The 24,591-nt window shown below is 38.1% G+C and overlaps 1 protein-coding gene across 6 annotated transcripts in view; it reads right to left on the reverse strand.

The window, feature by feature from the left end:
- Positions 1–1,179: 1,179 nt before the first annotated feature.
- Positions 1,180–24,591, reverse strand: part of LOC142337742 (uncharacterized) — a 42,608-nt gene continuing 19,196 nt past the window's right edge. For all 6 annotated transcript variants that reach the window (XM_075387223.1, XM_075387224.1, XM_075387226.1 and 3 more), the window contains exons 3-9: positions 23,964–24,473; positions 23,020–23,478; positions 13,119–13,525; positions 12,632–12,693; positions 7,611–8,769; positions 2,427–4,161; positions 1,180–2,019 (exon numbers count right to left, since the gene is read on the reverse strand). In XM_075387223.1, coding sequence (XP_075243338.1) covers positions 1,418–2,019; positions 2,427–4,161; positions 7,611–8,769; positions 12,632–12,693; positions 13,119–13,525; positions 23,020–23,478; positions 23,964–24,473 — 4,934 coding nt within the window. In that variant the 3' untranslated portion in view covers positions 1,180–1,417. The remainder of the gene's footprint in view (positions 2,020–2,426; positions 4,162–7,610; positions 8,770–12,631; positions 12,694–13,118; positions 13,526–23,019; positions 23,479–23,963; positions 24,474–24,591) is intronic.

Raw genomic sequence — 24,591 nt, forward strand, 5'->3', positions numbered from 1 at the left:
TGACGTAAATATTCTATATGGAATTTTTTTTTGCAATTAAAAATGTTAATTCAAAAAGCCGCGGAAAACAGCAAAAAGATAGTTGTTTCAATTTTATTTGGTTTTTGCTTCTCAAGAGCAGTTGTTTCTTGTAAATTTTTTTATTGCCGACAGACCACCGAAACAAAGCTGACATTTTTCACAAAACGTCTCTCTCAACAAATCGCTCAATTTAGTCTAAAAAACAGCAAAACAGATGAAAACTTTAAATTAGCGAAAAACTCATAGTATTTGCCAGCAACTTTCAAACCACTATCAAAAGGAATTGGAAGTTAACATCATCAAGCCTCCTCCACAAAAGGGCAAAACTCCTAGATTTTTTTACACCTCAGTTTTTCGCTCTCTCGAAGAGGTATGAATTAAAACCATTTTGCTTTCACTCCACTCTTCTGTTTTGTTCAGCATCCAAACTTCAATTTTTTCGAGCTTTTCATTACCTTTTCCTTTTCTTTACCTGCTCCACAATTCACTCCAATGAAATTGTTTTCAAAGACACTTCTCCAATAGTCCGCTTCGAGTCTCAAAAACGACAGCTCAATACAATTCAAAATTTTTGTAAACCCACGAACGCCGCAATATAACTACGCTCAGCTTACAGCTTCACATCTATAAAGACGTCTTATTTTCACTTTACTGGATGGTCATGCTCACTGCTGCTTCATAATGAGCACCTGTTATAAGCTGCGCGGAATTTTATCTCCATGCTTAAAGTCGTGCATGTTCGCAGGGTCAGTTGTAGAGTTCAAGTTATTCTGAAGGCGGTGGTTTCAGGAAATTGAGCAAGAAAAATTTGTGAATGATCTTCTCAGAAGCTTGCAAAGGATTTCTCCAAAAATTATGCTTAACTTTTGGAACAAGTAGTTTATTTCGAAGTTGAAAACGTTCTACTGATTACATGAGAAAAACTTGAAATTAGTGAACAAGCTCAGATTAATTTGTGCTTTTTATTAGCCACAAAATTGGGGTCTAATTAAGTTTACCGATAGTTCAATCAATTTACAGTACCACCAAAATGAGAATCGCATGCATAGGCCCGATCAAAAAACTAACCTTAAGAGGGGCATAAAATCTTGTTGAACAAAAACACTGGCATGTTAAGGTTATCTTTGCTAGAGGACTCTAGCGCAGCTGGTGAAAAGATAGATTGTAAATATCTATTGCCTTTATAAACAAAGCATAGAAACTTGGATACAATACAGGAAACAAAGTACAATATAAATTTCTAATATTAGATGAGTATCAACATTTAGCACCAATCAACCTTAAATTATCGCTTTTTAAACTATTAATTTTAACTGACATCGTTTGTGCCTGGTCATTTCACTAAGTTTTCGACTAACGTATCATACCGTTGGCAAATCTTTTCTACTGAAGTTTGTCAAACATCTCCAAATCCTGAACTATTGCTATCGTCAGTTTTAGATCCATTAATATGTAAGTACTGCTTTTTCAACTTGGCTACTTGGTAACAAACTTTTAAAGCTAGCTCTTTTTTAACTTCACACAGTTCAACTAAATTTGTGAAATTCAGCAACAAAAAGCTTTGTCCGTCTATGTTTTCGCGCCTTATGAAAGGCAAGAAATCAGCACATTCAGTTGTGTTCAGATGTAAGCATAATTCTTCCGTAGACCACTTCAAAGGATCTGACTTTTGCAGCGGATTGGCAGCTCTCGTGTATCGCTTGGGCACTTTTGCTTGCGCATTTTGGGTTCGTTTTCTTGTCGACATTTTAATCGAAGTTACCGTCAACTCGCTTTTACTTTTGTCTTTGCTGCAGTGAGGTGAACTCGTTTTGTCGCTTGACGATTGCCGAGATTTTGGACCTTTCGGACTTTGTTTTTGCGGCGAAGAGAGCAATGAGCGCCTTTGATTTTTTGCATTTCTGTGATCGTTACGTACATTGATTGTGGAAGATCTGCTAGACGCTGACGACGCCTGTGGATTAGCTTCTGAAGTTGAGGGTTGCTCTTTTTCAGATCCTGCAAAAAATAAGGCGTCAGTTAAGCAAATCGAGCCAATGCTGTTGAACAAGGATTTCTAACGTGTGCTGTAAATTACCTATACTGAACAACAAAATTAGATCTGCATTCAGAAAAACTTACAGCCCTGCTTGCAGAAAAATCCAGATAGAAGTTGGCCACTTTTCCGTAAGCAGCAGTACTTTGAGTCCCACGGAAACAGTTAATTGGTTGAATTTACAAGGCAAAGTTTTTTTTGCTTAAATTGATGGATAGATAATCAATTGAACAGATTCCACGAGACGCACAAATTATTTAGTAATATTAGGGATTGCTAACTTACTTTGGACGTTCAGTATACTTTGTCAGCATGTTACTCTCACAATAACTTCAAGGTACCCACCCTCACTATGACAAACTGGTCTTACCTTGATCAGGAGAAATGGGTCTGAATCGACTTTCTTCACTCAGCAAGCTAGAAGAACCAGCATCACCATGTTTCACACCACTGCTACATGTCTCACTTAGCATAAAGTCCTCAAATTCGATTTCATTTTTGGCAATCATGTTGACAGTCGAAAAGACACTTTTATGTCGTTTGCTTTTCTCGCGTCCGGGCGGATTCGACGTCGTAATTGGCGTGACAGATGCATTCTTTTTCAACTTCACAAAACCTCGTTTGGGCTCAACTGTAATTAGCTTTCCGAAATCTGTCGTATCGGCAGGCGATTCCGAGTGCGGTGTAAGAGGACGCGATCCGGGCAAACTATTGTCTGATGGGATTTTGTCATCATGTTTGGCACTGCTAGTGTTAATAGCACTGCCCGTTTTGTTAGCACCTTTTTTATTTGGCAAACTTAACCCATTCTTTGCCTTATCAGAGCCGTTTTGATTGTTTCCGCGTTTATGTGTCGAAAAAAGCATTTTCTTTTTCTTGCGTTTTTTATTACGGTTCATACTGCCGCGTGTTCTGTTTAGATATGAATTGGTTAGAGAATCCGATTCTTTATAATCAGTTAACTCTTGAGCGGTTAAAGTTTTGTAATTGGCTAAGCAATCAGCACTTTCACAAACTCTTTTCGGGAATGACCGAAGAGTGAACAAATTCTCACAACATCCCAGTTTTCTCAGAACCATCTGAATAAACTCTTCAAAGTCTGAAAAAAATTCGGGAAGTTTAACAAATGCGTGAAGATTTTTAGTTTTGAATTTCGCTTTAATGTAAGCTTGACTTGTGGCGAAGCTATCAAACTGTGAACAAATAACGATAATTTCCCTGAAAACTTGAAAAGGTTTCACAGAACAAGAAATCAAACAGTTCAAGATTGAGCGTATAACGTAAATTGATAGACCGGGTCCATAACTTTGATTCAAACACGATAATCTGTATCGACTAAAAATTGGGTTTTTGCAGCACTTGAAGTTGACGTACACTTTAGGGCACCAGAATTTATTGGTAAAATTGGAATGGAACAATTTCAACTCCCGTTCAGAAGGAATGTCGCTGAATGTTTTGTAATTATCGGCTATTGGTCTTTCAAAGATTTTCAACTCCTGCAAATGTTCCTCACGTCTAGTAGCTGCAATGTTTGACTCTTGCTTGGAATCGTTTGAAGTCGTTTGTCGAGGAATCAGAAAATAAGGACAGCCATTGCTTTGACTCCACCGCGCTGGAAAAATCGAATGACTTTTTGCATCGACAAAGATTCGCAATGGCTTCTCATTTTCAGAGTCACAGAACCAACCATCAATTTCAACTAACACAACATTTCCCACGACTTTTATCACAGTACACGGGCTTATAAATCTTGGACACAATGGGTTAATTATTTCCATTTTATGCCCAATTTTAAAGCTTTCAGTAACAGCTGCAGAACAGATTTGCTCTCTTTGATGCTTCTCCTGTTGGGCTAACTTGAGGAAGTTTTTCGGGAAGCAGCGTCGACCATATTGCATAAGGTAGTCATGCCATATAAAGTCATTACAAGGATGCAGTTTGTTTTTAGGTCGTATGGATGGGTTCGGAATGTAGTTAAGAGGCCAAGTTAGTTCAACGTCGTTTTGCTCGCACCATAAAGCAGGTCGAAGGTTGAAGCTATCGAGAAAAAATGTTTCTGAAAGCGTGTCTTTGCCTTCCTTCATGCTGATGTCGTCAAGTTCAACCTAAAAATTGAACAATTCTCACTGAATGCCAACAATTTTAAAACATACCGGGCGATTGACGCAAAATAGCCGTCATTGAATCCCGTAACCCCATTAATAAAATTTTAAAGTGCGAGCTATTTTGATTAGATTTCGTAGTTAGACATATCCCCTGTTTCTTAATTAGAGGATACAGAGTTGGTATCAATACAATTGAACATTAGGCCTGGTAACCAAGTTCACGTTAGAATATAGTTCTGGTAAGCCTAAGGGAATTAGATCTCAGAGCAAAAGGTGCTTGCAACTGGAGGTCACACTCGACGTTCGCCTCAGGATCCGATTTAAGCAGGACCATTATATTCAAGATACCGACAGCCATTTGAATTCAAGTCTTTGATCCAAAACTAAAAGATATAAAAACAAGGAACAGAATATTCTGATTGTTTTTTCCGCAAAATTCGTCATCAATGTCCACTCCGAAGATCAAATAAATCAGTGGATCTTCTTATAGATCTGTTCATTAGTTCTTGTCTGTCTATAGGTATGATGATGAACAATAGGACGCAAAAAACATGCAAATACTTCTTATTTTCACGATAATAAACAATCAAAAAAATTTAATTATCATTCCGAAAACACAAAACTTGAAAAATAGCTTCCTACCAACTAATGCTATCAGCAAATACAGAATAGTATCCACAAAATTAAAGATATACTGAAGAATAGGCAGAAAAATTGAAAATTCGACAAAAATGGGTAAAAAATTAACCAAATTCACTCAAAAATTCTTTCAAGACATTGGATCCCATCAAATCAAGTCAAATCGAACAAGCATGAGGGAGAGTATCTCCACCAAGCATCTGCCCCTTCTTTGGCCCTCAAAACAGACAAAAAATTGTTCAAAAATCCTCTAAACCATCAGAATGAGAGAAAAACAAATCAAAATTGGTTGTAAAAGACTGAAAATTGTTCAAAAAGCTCAAACTAGTATTGAACTCCCCCTAAACTGTAGAATCCGTGATAAGAAATTAATTCATCTGAATTACATGCAATTAAAACTGAAAAAAGATTTTTGAAAACGGCGCGCATGAACAGAACTCGATCGCACAGCGAAAATTTATTTACATCCTGAGAAAAATATTCACATTTGTCGCCCTGTTTCAAAAGGTATGAACAAAAAAACCAGCCTTATTTTTACTGCTCTTGGAAATTGTTACCCGAAACATCTTATTCAATCTTGATTCACTCCCTGAACTTCCGTCGGGGGGGGGGGGGGGGGGGTGACTAAATTCATTATTGCGGCTTCAAATGACGTCATTACAGGTTATTATGTACCAATATAACAACAAAAAAATTACACCCATTTTTCGTACTTTTAATTTGACTTTTAGTAGTGAACTGCCGCCACTTGAGTTCAGCTATTTACACTTGTGAATGAGACAGAAATTGAGTTAATGAGAGGAAAATTTAGCGAAACGAAAAAGTCAAGTACGTAAAAATCATTCTAGAAGTCAAAACGGTCAAGCAAAAAAGAGCAAACTGTCACTAATTGCTTCAAACTTTGTTCGAATGCAATTAACCAGCTGAGAAGATGAGGGCGGCCATTAAACAGGTTAAATGTAAAAAAATGAGTTTGGGCAGGTTGTAATGATAGAACTGCAGAAAGAATTCAAAAGACTCTCTGTAATTGCTCTGATAGCTCATGATTGAGTTTCTTTTGATTTCAAGGGCCCAATAGTGCAACAAAAATATTAACAAATGTCACAGTCTTCCAAGAAAAGACGCCATTTAACTGCTCTTACTGTTAGCCCAGTACTATGTTTAACATCAATTGCACATAACCAACTAACGTCGGTCGAACTGCTTTCAAACGACCGGCGAGCGGTTGGCTTCGGTAGTACCCAGCTGCGGCTCGATGCTGAGGTGTTGGGGTGTTAGCGCGGAGTACGGGGGTGGAGGGGGTTAAGCGATTGGGGGGGGGGGGGGGGGGGGTAAGGTGGGGAGGGCTGGAGACGATAGGGGGGTCCATATCGACAGGTAGAGGCGTGTGGACTGGGGGTATGAGTGGTGGTGGTGGTGGGGGGGGAGGGGGGAGTGAATGAGTGTGGGGTGGGGGAGGATATGACCGTCGTCAAACTTTCAAGACAAAGAACTGCCCTTCACACCAAGAAATTTTCTCGAATAATTTTGGTTGAATTGCATTCTTAAGAGACTGTTTAGGCGTAGGGCTCAAAGAGAACTTAATGCCCCAGAGCGTTACCTGTTTATCCCCTTTTTGAGGACTAAAAGTCAAATGGATCAGAAAAATCGGTTCAAGCAAAAATCACAAGAAACCACAGGACTAATATAATTGCTACAAACTTCGCTTGAGCAATTAAACACTTCATTTTCATGAACATACCCCGCAGATCGCCGAAAAATAGCCGCCGTTGATTCCAATAAGCATGATTGGGATTGAAGGAATAGAAGATATTGAAAAAAAAAGATTTTTGTACAAAAACATTTTTTAAGTCCGATTTATTTTGATGGCATTTCGTCGTTGAACTTACTCCTGTCTCTTAGAGAGAGGCTACAGGGGCTACTATCAATACCAATAAGCATTAGAGATGGTAACTAAGACTTATAGGAACGAAGTTCAAATAGCGGGCATCTCAAATTCGTCTTTATGGGTTTATCCCGTTTCTATTTCTGACTTCAATTTTTTTATACTGACTCTGTTGATTTAAATATGCTTTGCTGAGCAACTGATGTTGAAAATCACTTTTAGAAGAATGAGAAAAGAGAGAAACTAGCCTAGAGAAGTCAAAAAGATTTCACGCAAAATGTTGAAAAAGCGGCAAAATGAGGTAAAGCGAAACATTTTTTTGTTCGACGAAGTAAAAAAACATAGCAGGACAAGTCCTGACGTACAATTCAAAGAATTTTCATTGACTAAACAGAAAAACTAGACCTAGAATGGACTATGAGTGAATTGAGAGAACCATTTTAAAAAAATCAGATCAAAAAATAAGAAAAAAACTGAAAATCAATGTCAAAATGCCGCATGTGAACAAAAAAAAACCACTAGCGAGAAAAGAAAAATTAATTCAAACAAAACTAGGCCTAGAATGAGCTGTGAATTGATTGGGAAAACCATCTAGAAAAAAAATCCGATCCAAAAAATCGAAAAAACAGTAAAAATCAGAGTGAACTGGCCGCATGTGAACAAAAAACCACTACCGCGAAACCGAATTTTTGTTTAAACACCATTTTCGCACTCTACTTTAAAATCAGAGCGAAAAAAATTCACGCCGCAAAACCACTCGCTTTTTCGCTCCATTTCCTGTTGCGGCGTGACCAAAATCACCACTCACAAAAAAAGACAGCGCCCCAATACAATTCAAATTCTTTGAATTGTAATAAAAAATTAGGAGCGCTATAATAACCGGCCGAGAAGATGAGGGCGGCTATTAACAAAGAAAATGACTTACCGTAATGGCATTGTCACTCACAACCTTTGTTACTGTTCCCACACACACCAAATGGGGCAACTTGGAGAACACAACTTCTAATTTCGAATTCACATAACACTCTCGCTCCTGAAGTCTTGTCACATTTAGGACACAACTTTCATTGCTCAAAGTTGGATCATGCGTCGAAGCTTGGTTGAAAAACTTAGCAGGCATTTTCAATTTGACTTTCTCTTGTTTCAGCCATCCTGCCTTGTATGTTCGCACTACTTCCTCTTGACTTGTGACAAATTCTGATAGCAATTTTGGGGGTTCCATTATTGTGTCGAAACTTTTAATTGCGAAACCCACGGGGTGCAACTTATCCGAAGTGAACAAAACCAAAAAATCGTGTTCTTCCACATCATTTGGAACACCCTCGTATTTTAACATGAGTAGCCCGCCATGATTTGACAAAACGCGGACTAGCCAGACTTTTTTAGCCTCGTATTCATATTCAAACCTCGCGTCAATTGGTATCCTGAACTCCGCCGGCCAAAATTGCTGATTTTCGATTGTAGCTTCACAAACTGACATTCGTCCCATTAGATATCTTTTAAGGAATAATTTCAGGTTTTTAGCATACGAATCTTGTACAGTTTTGCAACTTCGGACTTCGTTTCCGCATAATTTTTCATCTGGATCAACCATTACAGGCTCGATTTTCATAATCTTGCTCTCGTTAAATTTACTAATGTCTGTCGAAACACTTGAGCTTCCGCCACTTTTGGCATCATGAACTGATGTGTGGTTGCATAATGATTCAAATTTGATTTTGTCTTCTTCCTTCATTTCATCTTCACATTTATCAGAACTAGTCGGACCGTTCTTGTTATTTTCCACTGACAAATCGGGTTCCTTATTTCTGGGCAAAAGTTTCCCCCAATTCTGCTCATCCCATTGCCTGCTATTGGTACCATTAAGTATAAACTTATCTGCAGCAGAACACATTCTCCTTTCATCCGAAGTGAGGAAATTGGAGTGAATTGAAGTGCAGTCATCTTTCATGATGAGACTTGGTGGGAATCCGGGTGGTGGCACGAGAGTCTTGCCTTGTTCCTTGCACCATCCAACAGAATGAATCTCAGCTGTTCGCATGTCCAGCCATACGTCGTCAACGGGGTCCGAGAATCCAGCGTATCTGCACAACGAAAACATTTACTAGCTTTACAATTACTCATTAAAGAACCGACTAACGTCCCAAATGCTCTCAAACGACTGGCGAGCAGCTTGTTTTCGTAGTCACTAACTTAAACTTAGAGATCCTATTTTCACTGGATGAGGGGCCATTAAAGTGGGGGGGGGGGGGGGGGGGGTGCAGGATGGAGAGGGGTCGAGTGATCCAAAAAACTCACACCATGAGTGTCTCCTCAGCGGTTTCAGTGAATTCTTAGAGAATAGTAAGGCTCTTAACCAACTGCTCGGTAGCTAAATGCCTTTGGACTTCATCCAAGAGGACTGAAATTATTGATGTAAATTTTATTTGAGAGCAATTAATTCCACCACTTAGCAAGACAACTAGTGTCACTTTGTGCATGGTACAGAAAATTCATACATAGTAATAGTCGTTATCGCAATTGGGCTGAAAAAAAATTGGATCCATTACATTCTTTCTAAAACATTCTAACTAACGTCGGGGAATTGTTATCGAACGACTACTAGTCTTTCAGTCTGCTTCAGTCGTGGGGGGGGGGGGGGGGGGGGCAGAAGTATCCTAAGGTAAACGCGATATGTGCTGATAAGTTGCAGAAGCTGAATTAATTCAGAGTATACAAAATAGCCTGGAATAGGGGGGACTTAAGTTAACAAAGGGGCGTCAAATGACGTCATTAGAGGTCATCATATACCAGTATAAAAATGACACCGATTTCTGCGCAATTTCAATTTGATTTTTTGTCTCGAACTGCCACCAATTGAATTTAGCTATTTACAATTGCGACTGAGGGAGAAAAATATATCACACAGAACGTCAAGGGCGTGAGGGTCACAAGAAAATTCAAAACGGTCAAGCAAAAATTGGATCTATTCTATTTTACCGCCCCCCACCTTAGTAAGCTTACATTTTTACGCCCCCAGGCGGACGAGCTATTTTTCTACATAGTAACGTGCTATATAACAACATGCAAGTTGTAACTGGGGGTGTAAAAACACTGGGGGGGGGAAACAGAATAGATCCCAAAAATGTTGTATTAAAATCATAGCAGGTAGAATACCGGAAACGACTCGAAGAGTCGTGCAATAAAATTCTTTACTAGCCCTACAAATTTCAGAAATATATTTAAAAAATTGCCGATTTTAGTTATGAATTTGGGTGGATGTGTGTTTATGCGGTGGTATGTGCTGGGGCGTAGGTAGCTGGTGAGATGCAATTAAAAAACGGGGGAAAACTGTTAATATGAAAGTCAAATTGCCGCAGGTGAACAAAACATCTCATCAAAAAACCTATTTGTTCACAAAGCATGTTCTCACTCTAGTTGAAAGCTCGAGTAACAAATTTTCACGCCAAAAAACCACTGCTTTTTTTGTTCCACCTGTTTCAGCGTGACCAAAATCACAACTCCGATTTCAATCTGACTTCAAAAAACATGTATGAAGAGAACATTAAAAAGACCCTAGCCAAAAGAATCCCGGAAGCGAATTGAAGAGTAGTCTCCGCCAAATAGAACATTTTCAGAAAACTATTACATACTGAAACTGCAAGAAAAATTTGAAACTACAAGAAAAATTAAAAACGCAATTTCAAGTCAATTGATAAAATACTTAACCCCAGAAATCAACTAGGATCTATTCTGTTTCATTTCCTGCTTCAACATACACACTACAATAAAACCGATTAAACAAAACACTTCTTGGTTAATTAAGATTTCTCAAATGATGATTCTATCGAAGGGAGCCAAATAAAAAAATGAAAACATAAACAACTAATGTCGGGCGAATTGCTCTCAAACGACCGGCGAGCGGTTGGCTTCGTCAGTAGCCAGCCACGGTTTAGTGAAGCTAGATTTAGCTTGATTCGACACTGCAACTTATAAATTTCTACCCTTGTTCGTAAATAAATCAAATAGAAAAAAAACAGATATTTTAAAAATTTGCAACATGTTGCAAAATTTAAAAAGTTTTGAGATTTCGTAGTAAAAAAGGTTCAGAACCATTTTTTGTCTCTAGAATTCTGTCAAGTAACCCATCTGTTGTCCAGTAATGATCGTTAAACTCAGAAAAGGACAAAATATTCAAAATTTTTGACAACAATCGCAAACTTTAACAAAATGTTTCTGAATTTCAAGATATTAAAATCTTCCAAACCATTTCATTGTCCCAAGAAAGTATACAAAATCCATATTTCAAGCTTTCACTGGCTCAAAGCTCCATCAACTTGGAACATAATAATTTTCCAAAAATTTGAAAAATTGCTAAAACTTAATCAAAAATTGCTAAAACTCGAGTAATTAAAATATTGATGAACATTCCATTAACTCTAGAAACTATTCAACAGCTTATTATCAAACCTTCGAGGAGTTCTTTGGGCTCCTGGAGGTCCTTGGGCCCCTGGTGTCGGAAAATATAAAAAGTTTCAAAAAATGGCAAAATTTTTTTTTAAAATTGCTTAAATTCGTGATAATTAATTCTTGAAAACATTCCATTACATCTACAAACTATGCAGTATCCTTTTATCAAACGCTGGAGGAGGTTCCCTGGCTCTTGAGGCTGGAAAAACCTAAAAAATGGCAAGGAATTCAAAATTTGTGATATTAAGAAAAAACTTTAAAAAAATCGATAAAAATTGTGATATTAAAAAAGTTGAAAACTAAAACATGGCCAAAAAATCCGGTAAGTTATCAAACACTAACGGAGATTTTCTGACCCCTGAGGGTAAAAGCATCTGAATATTGGCATTAAATGTCAAAAAATTGAAATTGCAAGTTTTGTGAAAAAATTGCAAAAAAATCGTGATGTTAAAACGTTGAAAACCATTCCATTACCACTAGAAACAATACAATAACCTATTTTCAGACGATATAGGGTGTTCCTTGGCTCTTGAGGCTGGAGAACCTTAAAAAACGATAAAAATTATCAAAAAAAACTTGAAAAAAAAAGAAGTTTTATAAAAAAAAACAGCTAGAATTTGTGACATAAAGAAGTTGAAAATTTATTCCATGTCCAATAAAAATTTGTTAATATTTTATTATCAAACCCCTTAGAATCTTTTCTGGCCCCTGGGTCTTGAAAGACCTGAAAAATTTTAAAAATTTGCAAGTTTTATAAAAAAAAATGCTAAAATTTGTATATAAAAAAGTTGAAAACTATTCCATGCAACTAAAAATTTTTTAGTAACTTATTATCAAACCCTTAAGGTTTTCTGGCCCCTGCGTCAGGAAAAACGTGAATAATGAAAAATAAAGTGTACCGGGGGGCTGATGGGGGGCAACAGCGCGGTGGGGGTGGGGGCAATATGGGGGGGGGGCGTCAACAGTGGGGGTGTCTTCAACCTCTAAGAACCGCCCTTCACACCATAAGTATAAGTCTCCAAAACAGTTTAAGCTGAAACAGAGCTGAAAGGCTCTAAGACCACTTAATGCCCGCTGGTTGCTACCTGTTTATCCCGTTTTTGAGGACAAAAAGTCAAATGGGTCAGACTAAAATCGGTCAAGCGAAAAATCGCATAAAAAAGAGACCGACAGGACTAATATAATTGCGACAAACTTCGTTTGAGAGCAATTAAAAAGCAAGGCGTTCTATATTATAATTGTGACCAATTGATTTATTTCTTAATTACACCAAGTACTCGGGGATGGCGGCAGTTTACTGAGGGGGCACTGATACCAACAAATCCCAAAATTTCTTGCTACTACCCGTGATATTGATTGATAAGTCTGAAGTTACTCCCTCAATCTGCATCCTTTTATTTCTGGTTGAGATCTAACGGTGAGCTGCATCTACTAGTATAAGCCCCGTTATTTCAGAACTTGAATTTACGAAATATTTTTCACAGGTTTCTGACTCACCTGACCAAGATGCGAGTCCCACTTGAGTAGACGACTGCGCCTGCCCACCACGCGTCTAAATCCTGTAACAAGATGGAAAATACGTCTCAAAGACACATTTCTTTGCAAATTATTGAGCAACAATCAAACTGTTATTCTGCTCCAGTGCACAAGACTACCTCGAAAAAGTCTTCGTATAAATCTCCGGAATAATTGGGGTAATGTGAAACACCACACCCTAACCATCCAGGTAAATAGTTTCGCTTCACAAGTGGGCTATTTCTAGGTTATCTTTATTAGGATTTTAGGATCTATTGGAACCCACTGCCATTTATTAGCCTCAGTTACGACTTTTGCATAGTTTTATAGCACGCAACTATGTAAAATAGCACAACAAAGTTATGCCCACTAAATTTGGGGTTTGAAACAGAACATATCCGTACTTTACTGCTCGAGCAAAACAGAAAATTTTAAGGAAAATGAAGACATTCGTTTAAGAAATAGTAACCTTATGACTTCGCAACTCAATCACGGCTCCTTCGGGCATTTCCTGTGCTCTGATGGCTTTTATTGACTCGAAACACTCTTGTGGAGCTTCCTTTTCATTGGTTGATAACTCATCATCCGCTAAGTACTCCGACCAATCAAATCCGCTCAATTTTTGCAGTTTCTCAACGTGACTTTGGACGTCTAATGTGAGCATTAATTCTTGTACTGTTTTGGCAGATGTTTTTAAAATTCTGTCTCTAGAATTGTCGTCCGCTGAAAACTGATACATACTCTCAGAAGTGACTTCCGACTTTTCCGGTTTTGGTTCTGCAGTGGGAACTGAACTAGTTACAAGGTCATCTTTGGAGTTGTTTTCTGATGACAAATTGGCAACTGTGTTGACTTTTGCCTCATTTGAGCTTGTGGCTGAAAAGGATACAAATAAAGTCAGAAAGTCACACAGAGGTCAGTCAGAATTTTGAAGACTGATTTAACAAAAACTCTAAATGGTGTAGCGGTAAAATATGAATTCATAAAAAAAAATCTCTTACCATTTAGCTAGAATACATAACGGTCTAACGTATAGCTCAAGCTGTTGTACATTTGCACCTGATTATGTCTAGAACTAATATTTGAATTATTAAATAATACCATGACAGGGGAACAATTATGTATAGAATATGTTGATTGTGATACCAACTTCTGGTAACTTGAATTCGTGCCCTAGTGTTAGTTCAAACCTTAAGAATGGGGAAATAACTATGTTACAGGGTTTCTCTCAGTCAATGCTGGACCATCAATATCCTTCCGGAACGAGTGACATCACGCAGAAGCACTTGGGCCATATTACTTCCATTGTAGCAGTTGGTAAGATCACAGAGTTACAAAAACAACCGATAAACGTCGGGCGAGTCGCTCTCAAACGACTGGTGAGCGGTTGGCTTCTTCAGTAGCCAGCTGAAGCTTAGGGAGTTTAGCTTGAGGGAGGGGTTGGGTTGGAACAAGGGGGTTTGGGTTGAGTAAGGGGGGGGGGGGGTGCTGGGCAACGGGTGGAATGAGTAGGAGTAGGGTATACGAGGAGAGAGGGGGTGAGATGTTTATCCCGTTCTTGAGGCCCAACAAGAAGAAGGGTCAGACAAATCGCAGAAGACCACAGGACTAACATTGCTACCAACTTCGCTTGAGAGCAATTATTTAGAGCTTATCATCGCCTTCTACAAGGATTTAAATTTATAACAAATAAATTATCCACAAGTGGGGGATAGACAGTGAGGGGTCTGCACCAAAAATGCCCTTTAGACCGCGAGTTTTCGGCTAAAACAGCAGAATTGTGGGGGTAGGGGATGGCGGAAGAAGTGCAGTGGGGGATACGATGGTCCAAAACTTCACGAGAGTTGCCCTTAACACCATGAACTTATGTCTATGTCTACCCAGTATCCTCGGTGAATAGCATAATTAGCAGGCTCCAGGAGACTTGCTCAGCTACTTAATGCACTCGGGGTTTACCAGTTTGTCGCGAAAAGTTACACAAAAAACGTTAAGAAAACTCCGTAGTATGAAAAATTGCAACATAGCAGGACAAGTCCAGAACTACAATTCAAACACTGACTGAGGGGGGGGGGGGTAGACAAACTTTCAAGACTAAAAAATATCCCGTCACACCCGGAAATAGTCTCTCAAAAGTTTTGGTTAATCAGATACTTAGAAAGTAGTAAGGCGTAAGACTCTTAAGAGAGCTGCGCGGTCACTTAATGCCAACCGAGCGCTAACTGTTTATCCAGTTTTTGAGGATGAAAAGTCAAACTGGTCAGAAAAATAGGTCAAAAATGCATAAAAAAGAAAGACCACAGGACTAATGTAATTGCTACAAACTTTGTTTGAGAGCAGTTAGTAACAAAATTCAAGTAGCAGGCATCTAAAATTTTGCTTAGAGTTTATCCCGTTTCTATTTTTGATTCCATTTTTCGATACTAATTTTGTTCATTTTAGATTTATTTGCTGAGCAACTGCTGCTTAAAAGCACTTTGAGCAAACTGGCGAACACTGATAACAAGGATGTCACGCAAAACGTCGATAAAGGGTCAAAATGAGGTAAAGCGAAACAAATTTTTGTTCGTCGAAGCAGACAAAAGTGCAATAATAATCTGCTGAGATGATGGCGGCTATAAGAAGGTAGACCTACAACTGATCAAAAAACTCCAAAAAACAGTAAAAGCAGAAGTCAAATTGCTGCCCGTGAACAAAATCAAAATGTAGAAAACAAATTTTGGTTCAAACACCGTTTTCTCAAGCTACTTTTAAATTGAAGTGAAAACATAGCTGGCAGATTGCCAGAAAATAGCCGCAATAGATTCGTAGATCGGCAGTCTAAAAAAACAATAAAAAAGACAGACCAAAATAATTCGTCTTTTCATTGAAGGCCTATCTGTTAGATTTTGATTAAAAATCTGTATAAGTTATTGCTGCCTCTATTAGCTGATCTCAAATAACCTTCATTTAGAGTGACACACACCCATTTGACTTTATCTCTTTGAATTAAAGTAAAAAAAACTTGAAATTGAGGAAGTCATTTTTGAGAGTGAGGTAAGTCAAGTGTGACCAAAAATTTAATCACGCGCATGAACAAAAAAAACTCGCTCCACTAAGAGCGAAAAATGACGTCACACATGCAATTCAGTTGAAATTGCATGAACGAATGAACAAAAAGTGGCTGTGACGTCATATGGTCGTAACAAAAATCATGACGAAATAAAAAAACATAGCAGGACAAGTCCTGACGTACAATTCAAAGAATTTTCATTGACTAAACAGAAAAACTAGACCTAGAATGGACTATGAGTGAATTGAGAGAACCTTTTTAAAAAAATCAGATCAAAAAATAAGAAAAAAACTGAAAATCAATGTCAAAATGCCGCATGTGATAAAAAAAACCACTAGCGGGAAATGAAAATTCAATTCAAACAAAAAACTAGGCCTAGAATGAGCTGTGAATGGATTGGGAAAACCATTTGAAAAATATCCGATCCAAAAAATTGAAAAAACAGTAAAAATCAGTGAAATTGCCGCATGTGAACAAAAAACCACTACCGATAAACCGAACTTTTGTTCAAACACCATTTTCTCACTCTACTTTAAATATAGAGCGAAAAAAATTCACGCCGCAAAACCACTCGCTTTTTCGCTCCATTTCCTGTTTCGGCGTGACCAAAATCACTACTCCAATTTGACTTCAAAAATAATGAAAATGTGTGAACAGATCTTAAAAAAAAGACAGCGCCCAAATACAATTCAAATTCTTTGAATTGTAAAAAACCAAGAGAAGGCCAATAATAGCCCCAGCTATCGCTGTGCGGCTATTAGAAAAAAAATCAATGAGCTCGCCTTTTCGCTCCACTTCCTGCTTCGGCATGACCAAAGTTCAATTTGAATTCAAAAATCATTGAAATGTAAGAACAGACCTTAAAAACAAAAACGGAAGAATTCCGCGAACATCTCGCAGTAGAAAGTTGACCATCCTACAGATCTAAGGTACCTCCTACATAATTGAACCCAAAATTTTTAAAAATAATAAAATAATACTCACAAAAAGTAAACATAGCTGGCAGATTGCCAGAAAATAAGCCACAATAGCTTCGTAGATTTGCAGTCTCAAAAAATGGTAACAAAAACTACTAAGGTCAGGCGAATTGCTCTCAAACGATCGGCGAGCAGTTGGCTTCGTCAGTAGCTAGCCACCGCTTAATTGAAGCGGCGTAAGATGAGCGCAGCTGGGGTGCACCGTAGCGGGGGTAAAAGTGGATCAAAGGGACTGATGTGGGGGCGGTGAGAGTGGGTGTAAGATCAATTTCTAAGAACCGCCCTTCAGACCATAAGTATATGTCTCCTAAACAATTTCTGTTAATCGCATACTTGAAGACCAGTGAGCTGAACGGATATAAGAGAACTTCATGCAAACTGGGCTTTACCTTTTTATAACGTTTCTGAGACGTAAGTCAAATGGGTCAGGCAAAAAATCGGCCAAGCAAAAAATTGCATAAAAGAGACAAACAGGAATAATATATTTGCTACAAATTGCTCATTGTTAATTGAGAGCAATTAACAATGATTTTTCTAAAAGTGACTGCTATGTCATTTATGATTTAAAAAACATTTCTACTATAACTCATTATTAATGAGGATCAGAGATGATGACATTACGCCACATAACAGCAGCTGAAGTGCAGCATCAACAAAAAAAGAGATAAAGTGTGTGTGTGAGAGAGATGAAATGTGAACGAGAAAAAAAAACCCTAACCGACACAGAGAGAAAGAGATTGGAATATTTTCCATGATGTGCTTCGACTCTGCAACTTCTAGTTTTCTAGCCTTGTTAGTAAATAAATCATAGAGAAAAACTGAAGGCAAAAACAAAAATTTTCAACTTCGCAGTACAAAAAAGTTCAAAAACATTTTTTGTTTCTAAGGTGCTGTCAAATAACCCATCTCCACGACTTAAAAAGTTTTGTTTGCCAGTAATGGTCTTTAAACTCAGAAAAGGACAAATATTGAGAAATTTTAGAAGCAATTACAAATTTTAATAAAATCTTGCCGAAATTCCAGATATTAGTATCTTAAGAACAATTTCATTGTCTCGAGAGGCTATCAAGTATCCCTGTGTTAAGCCTGAAATAGTTTCACTGGCTCATAAAGATTCGTACACTTGGAATAAGAAAAAATTTTCCAATAACGAAAATTTTTTAATTTTATCTGAAAATTACTAAAACTGGAGTCATAAAAACAAGTAGAGTAACTCAAATTCAGCTGACCTTATCTCAATGAACTAATGTAACAAAAAGCCATTTTGAAACTGGGGAAGTCATTTTTGAGAGTGAGGTAAGTCACGCGTGACCAAAGACAATCTAGCAAAGGAACAAAAAACCAAGATTGAAAAATGAAGTCACTCACGAAATTTATTTGGAACTGCACGAATGAACGAACAAAAAGCAGATTCGAAGTGATCGTGAGGTCATATGATTGAAACAAAAATCTTGACGAAATAAAACAAAACCAAGAGAAGACCAATAATAGACCCAGCAAAAAAGCATGAGAACGATTAGCTGATATTTACGCGTGAAATCAGTTTCAAAAAATTTCACGCGTCAAACACCGAGCCTTTTTTGCTCCCTTCACTACTCCAGTTCGGCTAACATTATCATTCAAAATTTACCTCTCATCAATGCCAAAACGTTGAAAAAATTGTCAACAGGCCTTTTTAAAAAATCGGGACTCCAATACAATAAAAACCATTTGGATTGCAGAAAAAAAACTATAAACATAACCGATTAAACGTCGGAAGAATTGCTCTACTCGAGGGAGCTCTAATGAATTGCATGCCTGCTAAAGTCGGGGGAGCCTAAATGGGACTAAGAAGTTCAATAGTGGGCTTCAAATAACCACATTAGAGGTTAACATATACCACTATTAAGATTTAAAGTAAAAAATGGCACCAGTTTCGGCGCACTTTTCATTTGACTTTTAGTATTAAATTGCCGCCGATTGAGTTCAGCTGCTTGAAATTGTGATTGAGAGAATTTTAGATCACGCGAAACGCAAAAAGTCAAGGGCGTAAAAGTCACTCGAAAAGTCAAAATTGTCAAGCGAAAATTTTGCATAAAAAAGACACACACGTTTACAATAATTGCTATGAAACTTCGTTCAAGAGCAGTTAAACATACCCGGCAGATTGCCGGAAAATAGCCGCCGTTGATTCGAATAAGCATGATTGGGACTGAAAGAATAGAAGATATTGAAAAAAAAAATTTTGTTCAAAAACGTTTTTAAGTCCGATTTATTTTGATGGCATTTCTTCGTAGTTGAACATACTTCTGTTTCTTAGAGAGAGGCTACAGGGGCTACTTTCAATACCAATAAGCATAAGAGATGGTAACTAAGACTTATAGGAACGACGTTCAAATAGAGGGCATCTAAAATTGGGCTTTATGGGTTTATCCCGTTTCTATTTCTGACTTCAGTTTTTTATACTGACTCTGTTCATTTTGAATTGCTTTGCTGAGCAACTGATGTTCAAATTCACTTTTAGCAGAATGAGAGAAGAGAGAAACTAGCCTAGAGAAGTCAAAAAGATTTCACGCAAAATGTCGAAAAAGCGGCAAAATGGTAAAGCGAAAAAACGTTTGACGAAGTAAAAAAACATAGCAGAACAAGTGCTGACAAACAATTCAAAGAATTTTCATTGACTAAAAAATATCTAGACCTGAAAAGGACTATGAGTGAATTGGAAAAACCATTGAAAAGATCAGATAAAAAAATTTAAAAAAAAACAGAAAATCAATGTCAAAATGTCGCATGTCAAGAAAAAAATCATTGGCGAGAAATGGAAATTCGGTTCATACAAAAAACTAGGCCTAGAATGAACTATGAATGGATTGGTAAAACCATTTAGAAAAAAACCGATCCAAAAAATCGAAAAAACAGTAAAAATCAAAGTGAAATTGCCGCATGTGAACAAAAAACCACTATCGAGAAAGCTAATTTTTGTTCAAACACCGTTTCCTCACTCTACTTTAAAATTAGAGCGAAAAAAATCACGCCGAAAAACCACTCGCTTTTTCGCTCCATTTCCTGTTTCGGCGTGACCAAAATCACCACTCCAATTTGACTTCAAAAATCATGAAAATGTGTGAACAGATCTTAAAAAAAAAGACAGCGCCCCAATACAATTCAAATTCTTTGAATTGTAAAAAACCAAGAGAAGGCCAATAATAACCCCAGCTATCGCTGTGCGGCTATTAGAAAAAATCAATGAGCTCGCCTTTTTGCTCCACTTCCTGCTTCGGCATGACCAAAGTTCAATTTGAATTCAAAAATCATTGAAATGTAAGAACAGACCTTAAAAACAAAACCGGAAGAATTCCGCGAACATCTCGCAGTAGAAAGTTGACCATCCTACAGATCTAAGGTACCTCCTACATAATTGAACCCAAAATTTTTAAAATAATAAAATAATACTCACAAAAAGTAAACATAGCTGGCAGATTGCCAGAAAATAAGCCACAATAGCTTCGTAGATTTGCAGTCTCAAAAAATGGTAACAAAAACTACTAACGTCAGGCGAATTGCTCTCAAACGATCGGCGAGCAGTTGGCTTTGTCAGTAGCTAGCCACCACTTAAGTGAAGCGGCGTAATTAATTGAAGCGGCGTAAGATGAGCGCAGCTGGGGTGCACCGTAGCGGGGGTAAAAGTGGATCGAAGGGACTGATGTGGGGGCGGTGAGAGTGGGTGTAAGATCAATTTCTAAGAACCGCCCTTCAGACCATAAGTATATGTCTCCTAAACAATTTCTGTTAATCGCATACTTGAAGACCAGTGAGCTGAACGGATATAAGAGAACTTTATGCAAACTGGGCTCTACCTTTTTATAACGTTTCTGAAGACGTAAGTCAAATGGGTCAGGCAAACAATCGGCCAAGCAAAAAATTGCATAAAAGAGACAAACAGGAATAATAAATTTGCTACAAATTGCTCATTGTTAATTGAGAGCAATTAACAATGATTTTTCTAAAAGTGACTGCTATGTCATTTATGATTTAAAAAACATTTCTACTATAACTCATTATTAATGAGGATCAGAGATGATGACATTACGCCACATAACAGCAGCTGAAGTGCAGCATCAACAAAAAAAGAGATAAAGTTCGTGTGTGTGTGAGAGAGATGAAATGTGAACGAGAAAAAAAACCCTAACCGACACAGAGAGAAAGAGATTGGAATATTTTCCATGATGTGCTTCGACTCTGCAACTTCTAGTTTTCTAGCCTTGTTAGTAAATAAATCATAGAGAAAAACTGAAGGCAAAAACAAAAATTTTCTACTTCGCAGTACAAAAACGTTCAAAAACATTTTTTGTTTCTAAGGTGCTGTCAAGTAACCCATCTCCACGACTTAAAAAGTTTCGTTTGCCAGTAATGGTCTTTAAACACAGAAAAGGACAAATATTGAGAAATTTTAGAAGCAATTGCAAATTTTAATAAAATCTTGCCGAAATTCCAGATATTAGTATCTTAAGAACAATTTCATTGTCTCGAGAGGCTATCAAGTATCCCTGTGTCAAGCCTGAAATAGTTTCACTGGCTCATAAAGATTCGTACACTTGGAATAAGAAAAAATTTTCCAATAACGAAAATTTTTTAATTTTATCTGAAAATTACTAAAACTGGAGTCATAAAAAAATTGATCACCATACCATTAACTCTTGAAACTAAGCAACAGCTTATCAATTCTTGGAGCAAATTACAGGGCACTTGGTGCCGGAAAAAAATCAAAAAAATGATTAAATTGCTTGAATTGGTGATATTAAAATCTTGAAAAACATTCCATTTCATATATAATTTATGGAGTAACATATTATCAAATCCTAGAGGAAATTCCATGACTATTGTTGCTGAAAAAAAAAACAACGTTAAATATTCATTTAAAAAACGTGAAAAAAAGCAAGTTGTAAAAAAACTGCTAAAATTTGGGACATTCAAACGTTCAAAAACTATTACGTGGCCAATAAAAATTTGTCAGTAACTTATTATCAATACCATTAGGATGTTTTCTGGCCCCTGCGTCTGTAAAGGCCCGAATAAAAAAAATGTCACAAAACTTGAAAAATATTGCACGTTAGTAGTATAAGTAAATGACTAGTAGTAGTACTAGGGGGGTCACGCACTGTAAAAATGAGTGGGTCGTTTTTTTACAGTGCGTGACCCCCCCCCCCCCCCCTAGTACTACTACTAGTCATTTACTTATACTACTCACGTTTTGTCAAAAAAAGCTAAAATTCATGATGTTAAAATGTTGAAACCATTTTATTACTACTAGAAACTATGCAGTAACCTATTATTGGGGCCAAGAGGAGGTTCCTTGACACCTAGGCCTGATAAAAATCATAAAATGTCAAAAATTTTCAAAAAGCTTGAACAAAGTTGCAAAAATAGTATAAATTTGCGTGTTTTTAGCGAGCGGTTGTTCGTTAGGAGCTAGAAACGAGTGGGGGGGGGGTTCACCGAGGGATGATGGGGGTGTGGTGGTTAACAGCGCTGGGGGGGGGGGGTGGGGCAACAGTGGAGAGGGGGGTCAACCACCTATCACAAAAGTATAAGTCTCCAAACCAGTTTGAGCAGAAACAGAGCTGAAAGACTCTAGGATCACTTAATGCCCGCTGGCCGCTACCTGTTTATCCCGTTTTTGAGGACGAAAAGTCAAAAGCGTCAGACGAAAAATCGGTCAAGCGAAAAAAACGCTTAAAAAGACCGACAGGACTAACATAATTGCTACAAACTTGAAACGTTTACTCTCCCACGCACTAGCGCTACGTTGTTCTTTATAGTAAACTGTCAAATAGATCCGTATATTTTTTCTTAAGCCAGGAGTACCATAGCAGAGAGATCTCTGAGGTAAAATATTTCTAAGCTCATCGTAACAATTAAATTGTACCCCCTCTCCGGCAGTTACGCCGTACAGGTACGATTTTTTGTAGTCATATTGGAGCCATTTAGGTTAGCGTTTTTTTGCCGAAAACGATCTATTTGTACTAATAGATGCAGCGATAACCTTGCAAAAAATGTAACTTTTGCAGTAACCCAAAGACTTGAGAACACCTTAACACAATACCAATGTTGGACGCACTGCTTTCGAACGACTAACGGGAGCTCGTTTGTATTGTAGCCTTCTTCAGCTGAAGGGGTAACAGCAGGGCTATAGATTTACTAAGGGGGCTTTTTACAAAATGCTCTGAGAGAGCTTAAGGGCAACTCAATGCCCTCCCGCGTTACCCATTTCTTTTGACAAAACTTGTCCAAAACTACAATAATTGCTGCAAACGTCAACAGTTCATCTCGTTTCTCAAGACGAAAAGACCATATTTACAACTCACCATTATCAAGTGGGCCAGTAGAGCTTGTATTCTTGGCCAAAGCAGCCGTGGTTGCATTTTTTACCACTTCCAGAATCTCCTGTTTACTCAACTCCTTGAACGAAGAAGACAAAGCTGAACTTTTCTCAGCCTTCGCAGATGAAGATTGTGATTTCTTCCCTATAGGAGATCTCTTCAAACTGTCCGTCAACTTAGTCACACCAGCAGGCGGTATTAAAGATGGCGCGGTCGCTTTAGCCGGGTTCGATATGGTCTTCACAAGTGGACGAATTAGAGGCGGTGGTGGCGGGGGAGGAGCAACTGGAGGTCTGCTTTTGGAAGGGGGCATTGCATTACTGCTAACTGTGGCTGTACTTTGCCCAGGTGCTGAAGAGATTGTTGCGCCCAGATTTTTCAGTTGGACTGTTGAAATGGAAGCCTGTGAAGTTGAAATAGGCAGTGGAAGTATGGAATTCACCTCTAAAACACATTCGATCACCGCTCAATTAACCAGTTGACTCAAGTTGGTTTCTATTTTGATAACTATCACTTGGGATTTTGACCCTGATTAGCATTTTGAGCAAAAATAGCTGCTTAACATTTGTTTTTACTCGGTGAAAAGAAGAAGGACTCGTGGAAACCCTCTGAAATAAGATACAACTCAATAAGAGTTCCCGGGAAGGCTCACAAAAACCAATCTAGTCCGTTTGTGCTCCTCCTCCCCCCGTTACCGAGCACGTGCGATTACAAAAAGCATCACGTAAAAATGCTACATGCGTTTTTTTTGGGGGGGGGGGGGCACAAACAGAACATATGCTGATATAAAATGCAAACACATTTTCTGATATAATTTAAAGCACAATTTTGTGTTAACTTCGACGCGAAAAAATGTGCACGGCAGGGGATAGTTCGTGTTACTTGATATTGAGAGTTGTAATCTGAACAGAGCGTATCTCTTCACTTACCGTTTGAAGCCAGTGATGCATTAGCAGAAGCAGGCCTCACGTTCAATTTGGGTGCCACTGTGATTTTCTGCGACTGGTGCTGTTGTGGGTTCAAAAAACGAGGTCCACTACTCGTTGACTGTGAACTACTCGAGCTCTGGCGATTTGGACTCAAGCTGCTTGGGACTGTACCCGAACCCAGATCAGAGGTTACAATTGACGTTGGTACCTGATGTCTAAAAACAGCTAGATTTGCCATAAATTGGTTACTCGGCTTTTGGGAAATGTGTATGCTCTGCTGGGATAACAGTTGATTGTGATGACTCTCTCCCAGTTTGGAACTCTGATTGCCAGGCTGGTGATTGGCTATAGTTGCTGACAGTCTTTGCTGCTGAGCAACAATAGGACTACTAAGCGGTGTAACGGGCTTTGGTTTGGGTATTAAGGGTTTTACTCCGCTTACGACAGGGTTGAAGAATCGAACTTGTTGACCAGAAGTTGAACTGGGGACGGGGATCACTTCTGGGCGAGCTAGAATAAATAGAGCGTTGAAAAGCAAAAATTTTTTTGTTTCCAGGAAATTTTTCAATTACACTCAAACCTATTTTTCACTCATGTACAAAAGTGTTTGCAGTACCTTATGTACACT

Source organism: Convolutriloba macropyga, chromosome 4 (assembly GCF_964194025.1).
Source record: "Convolutriloba macropyga chromosome 4, txConMacr16.3, whole genome shotgun sequence".
Classification (NCBI taxonomy): Eukaryota; Metazoa; Xenacoelomorpha; order Acoela; family Convolutidae; genus Convolutriloba; species Convolutriloba macropyga.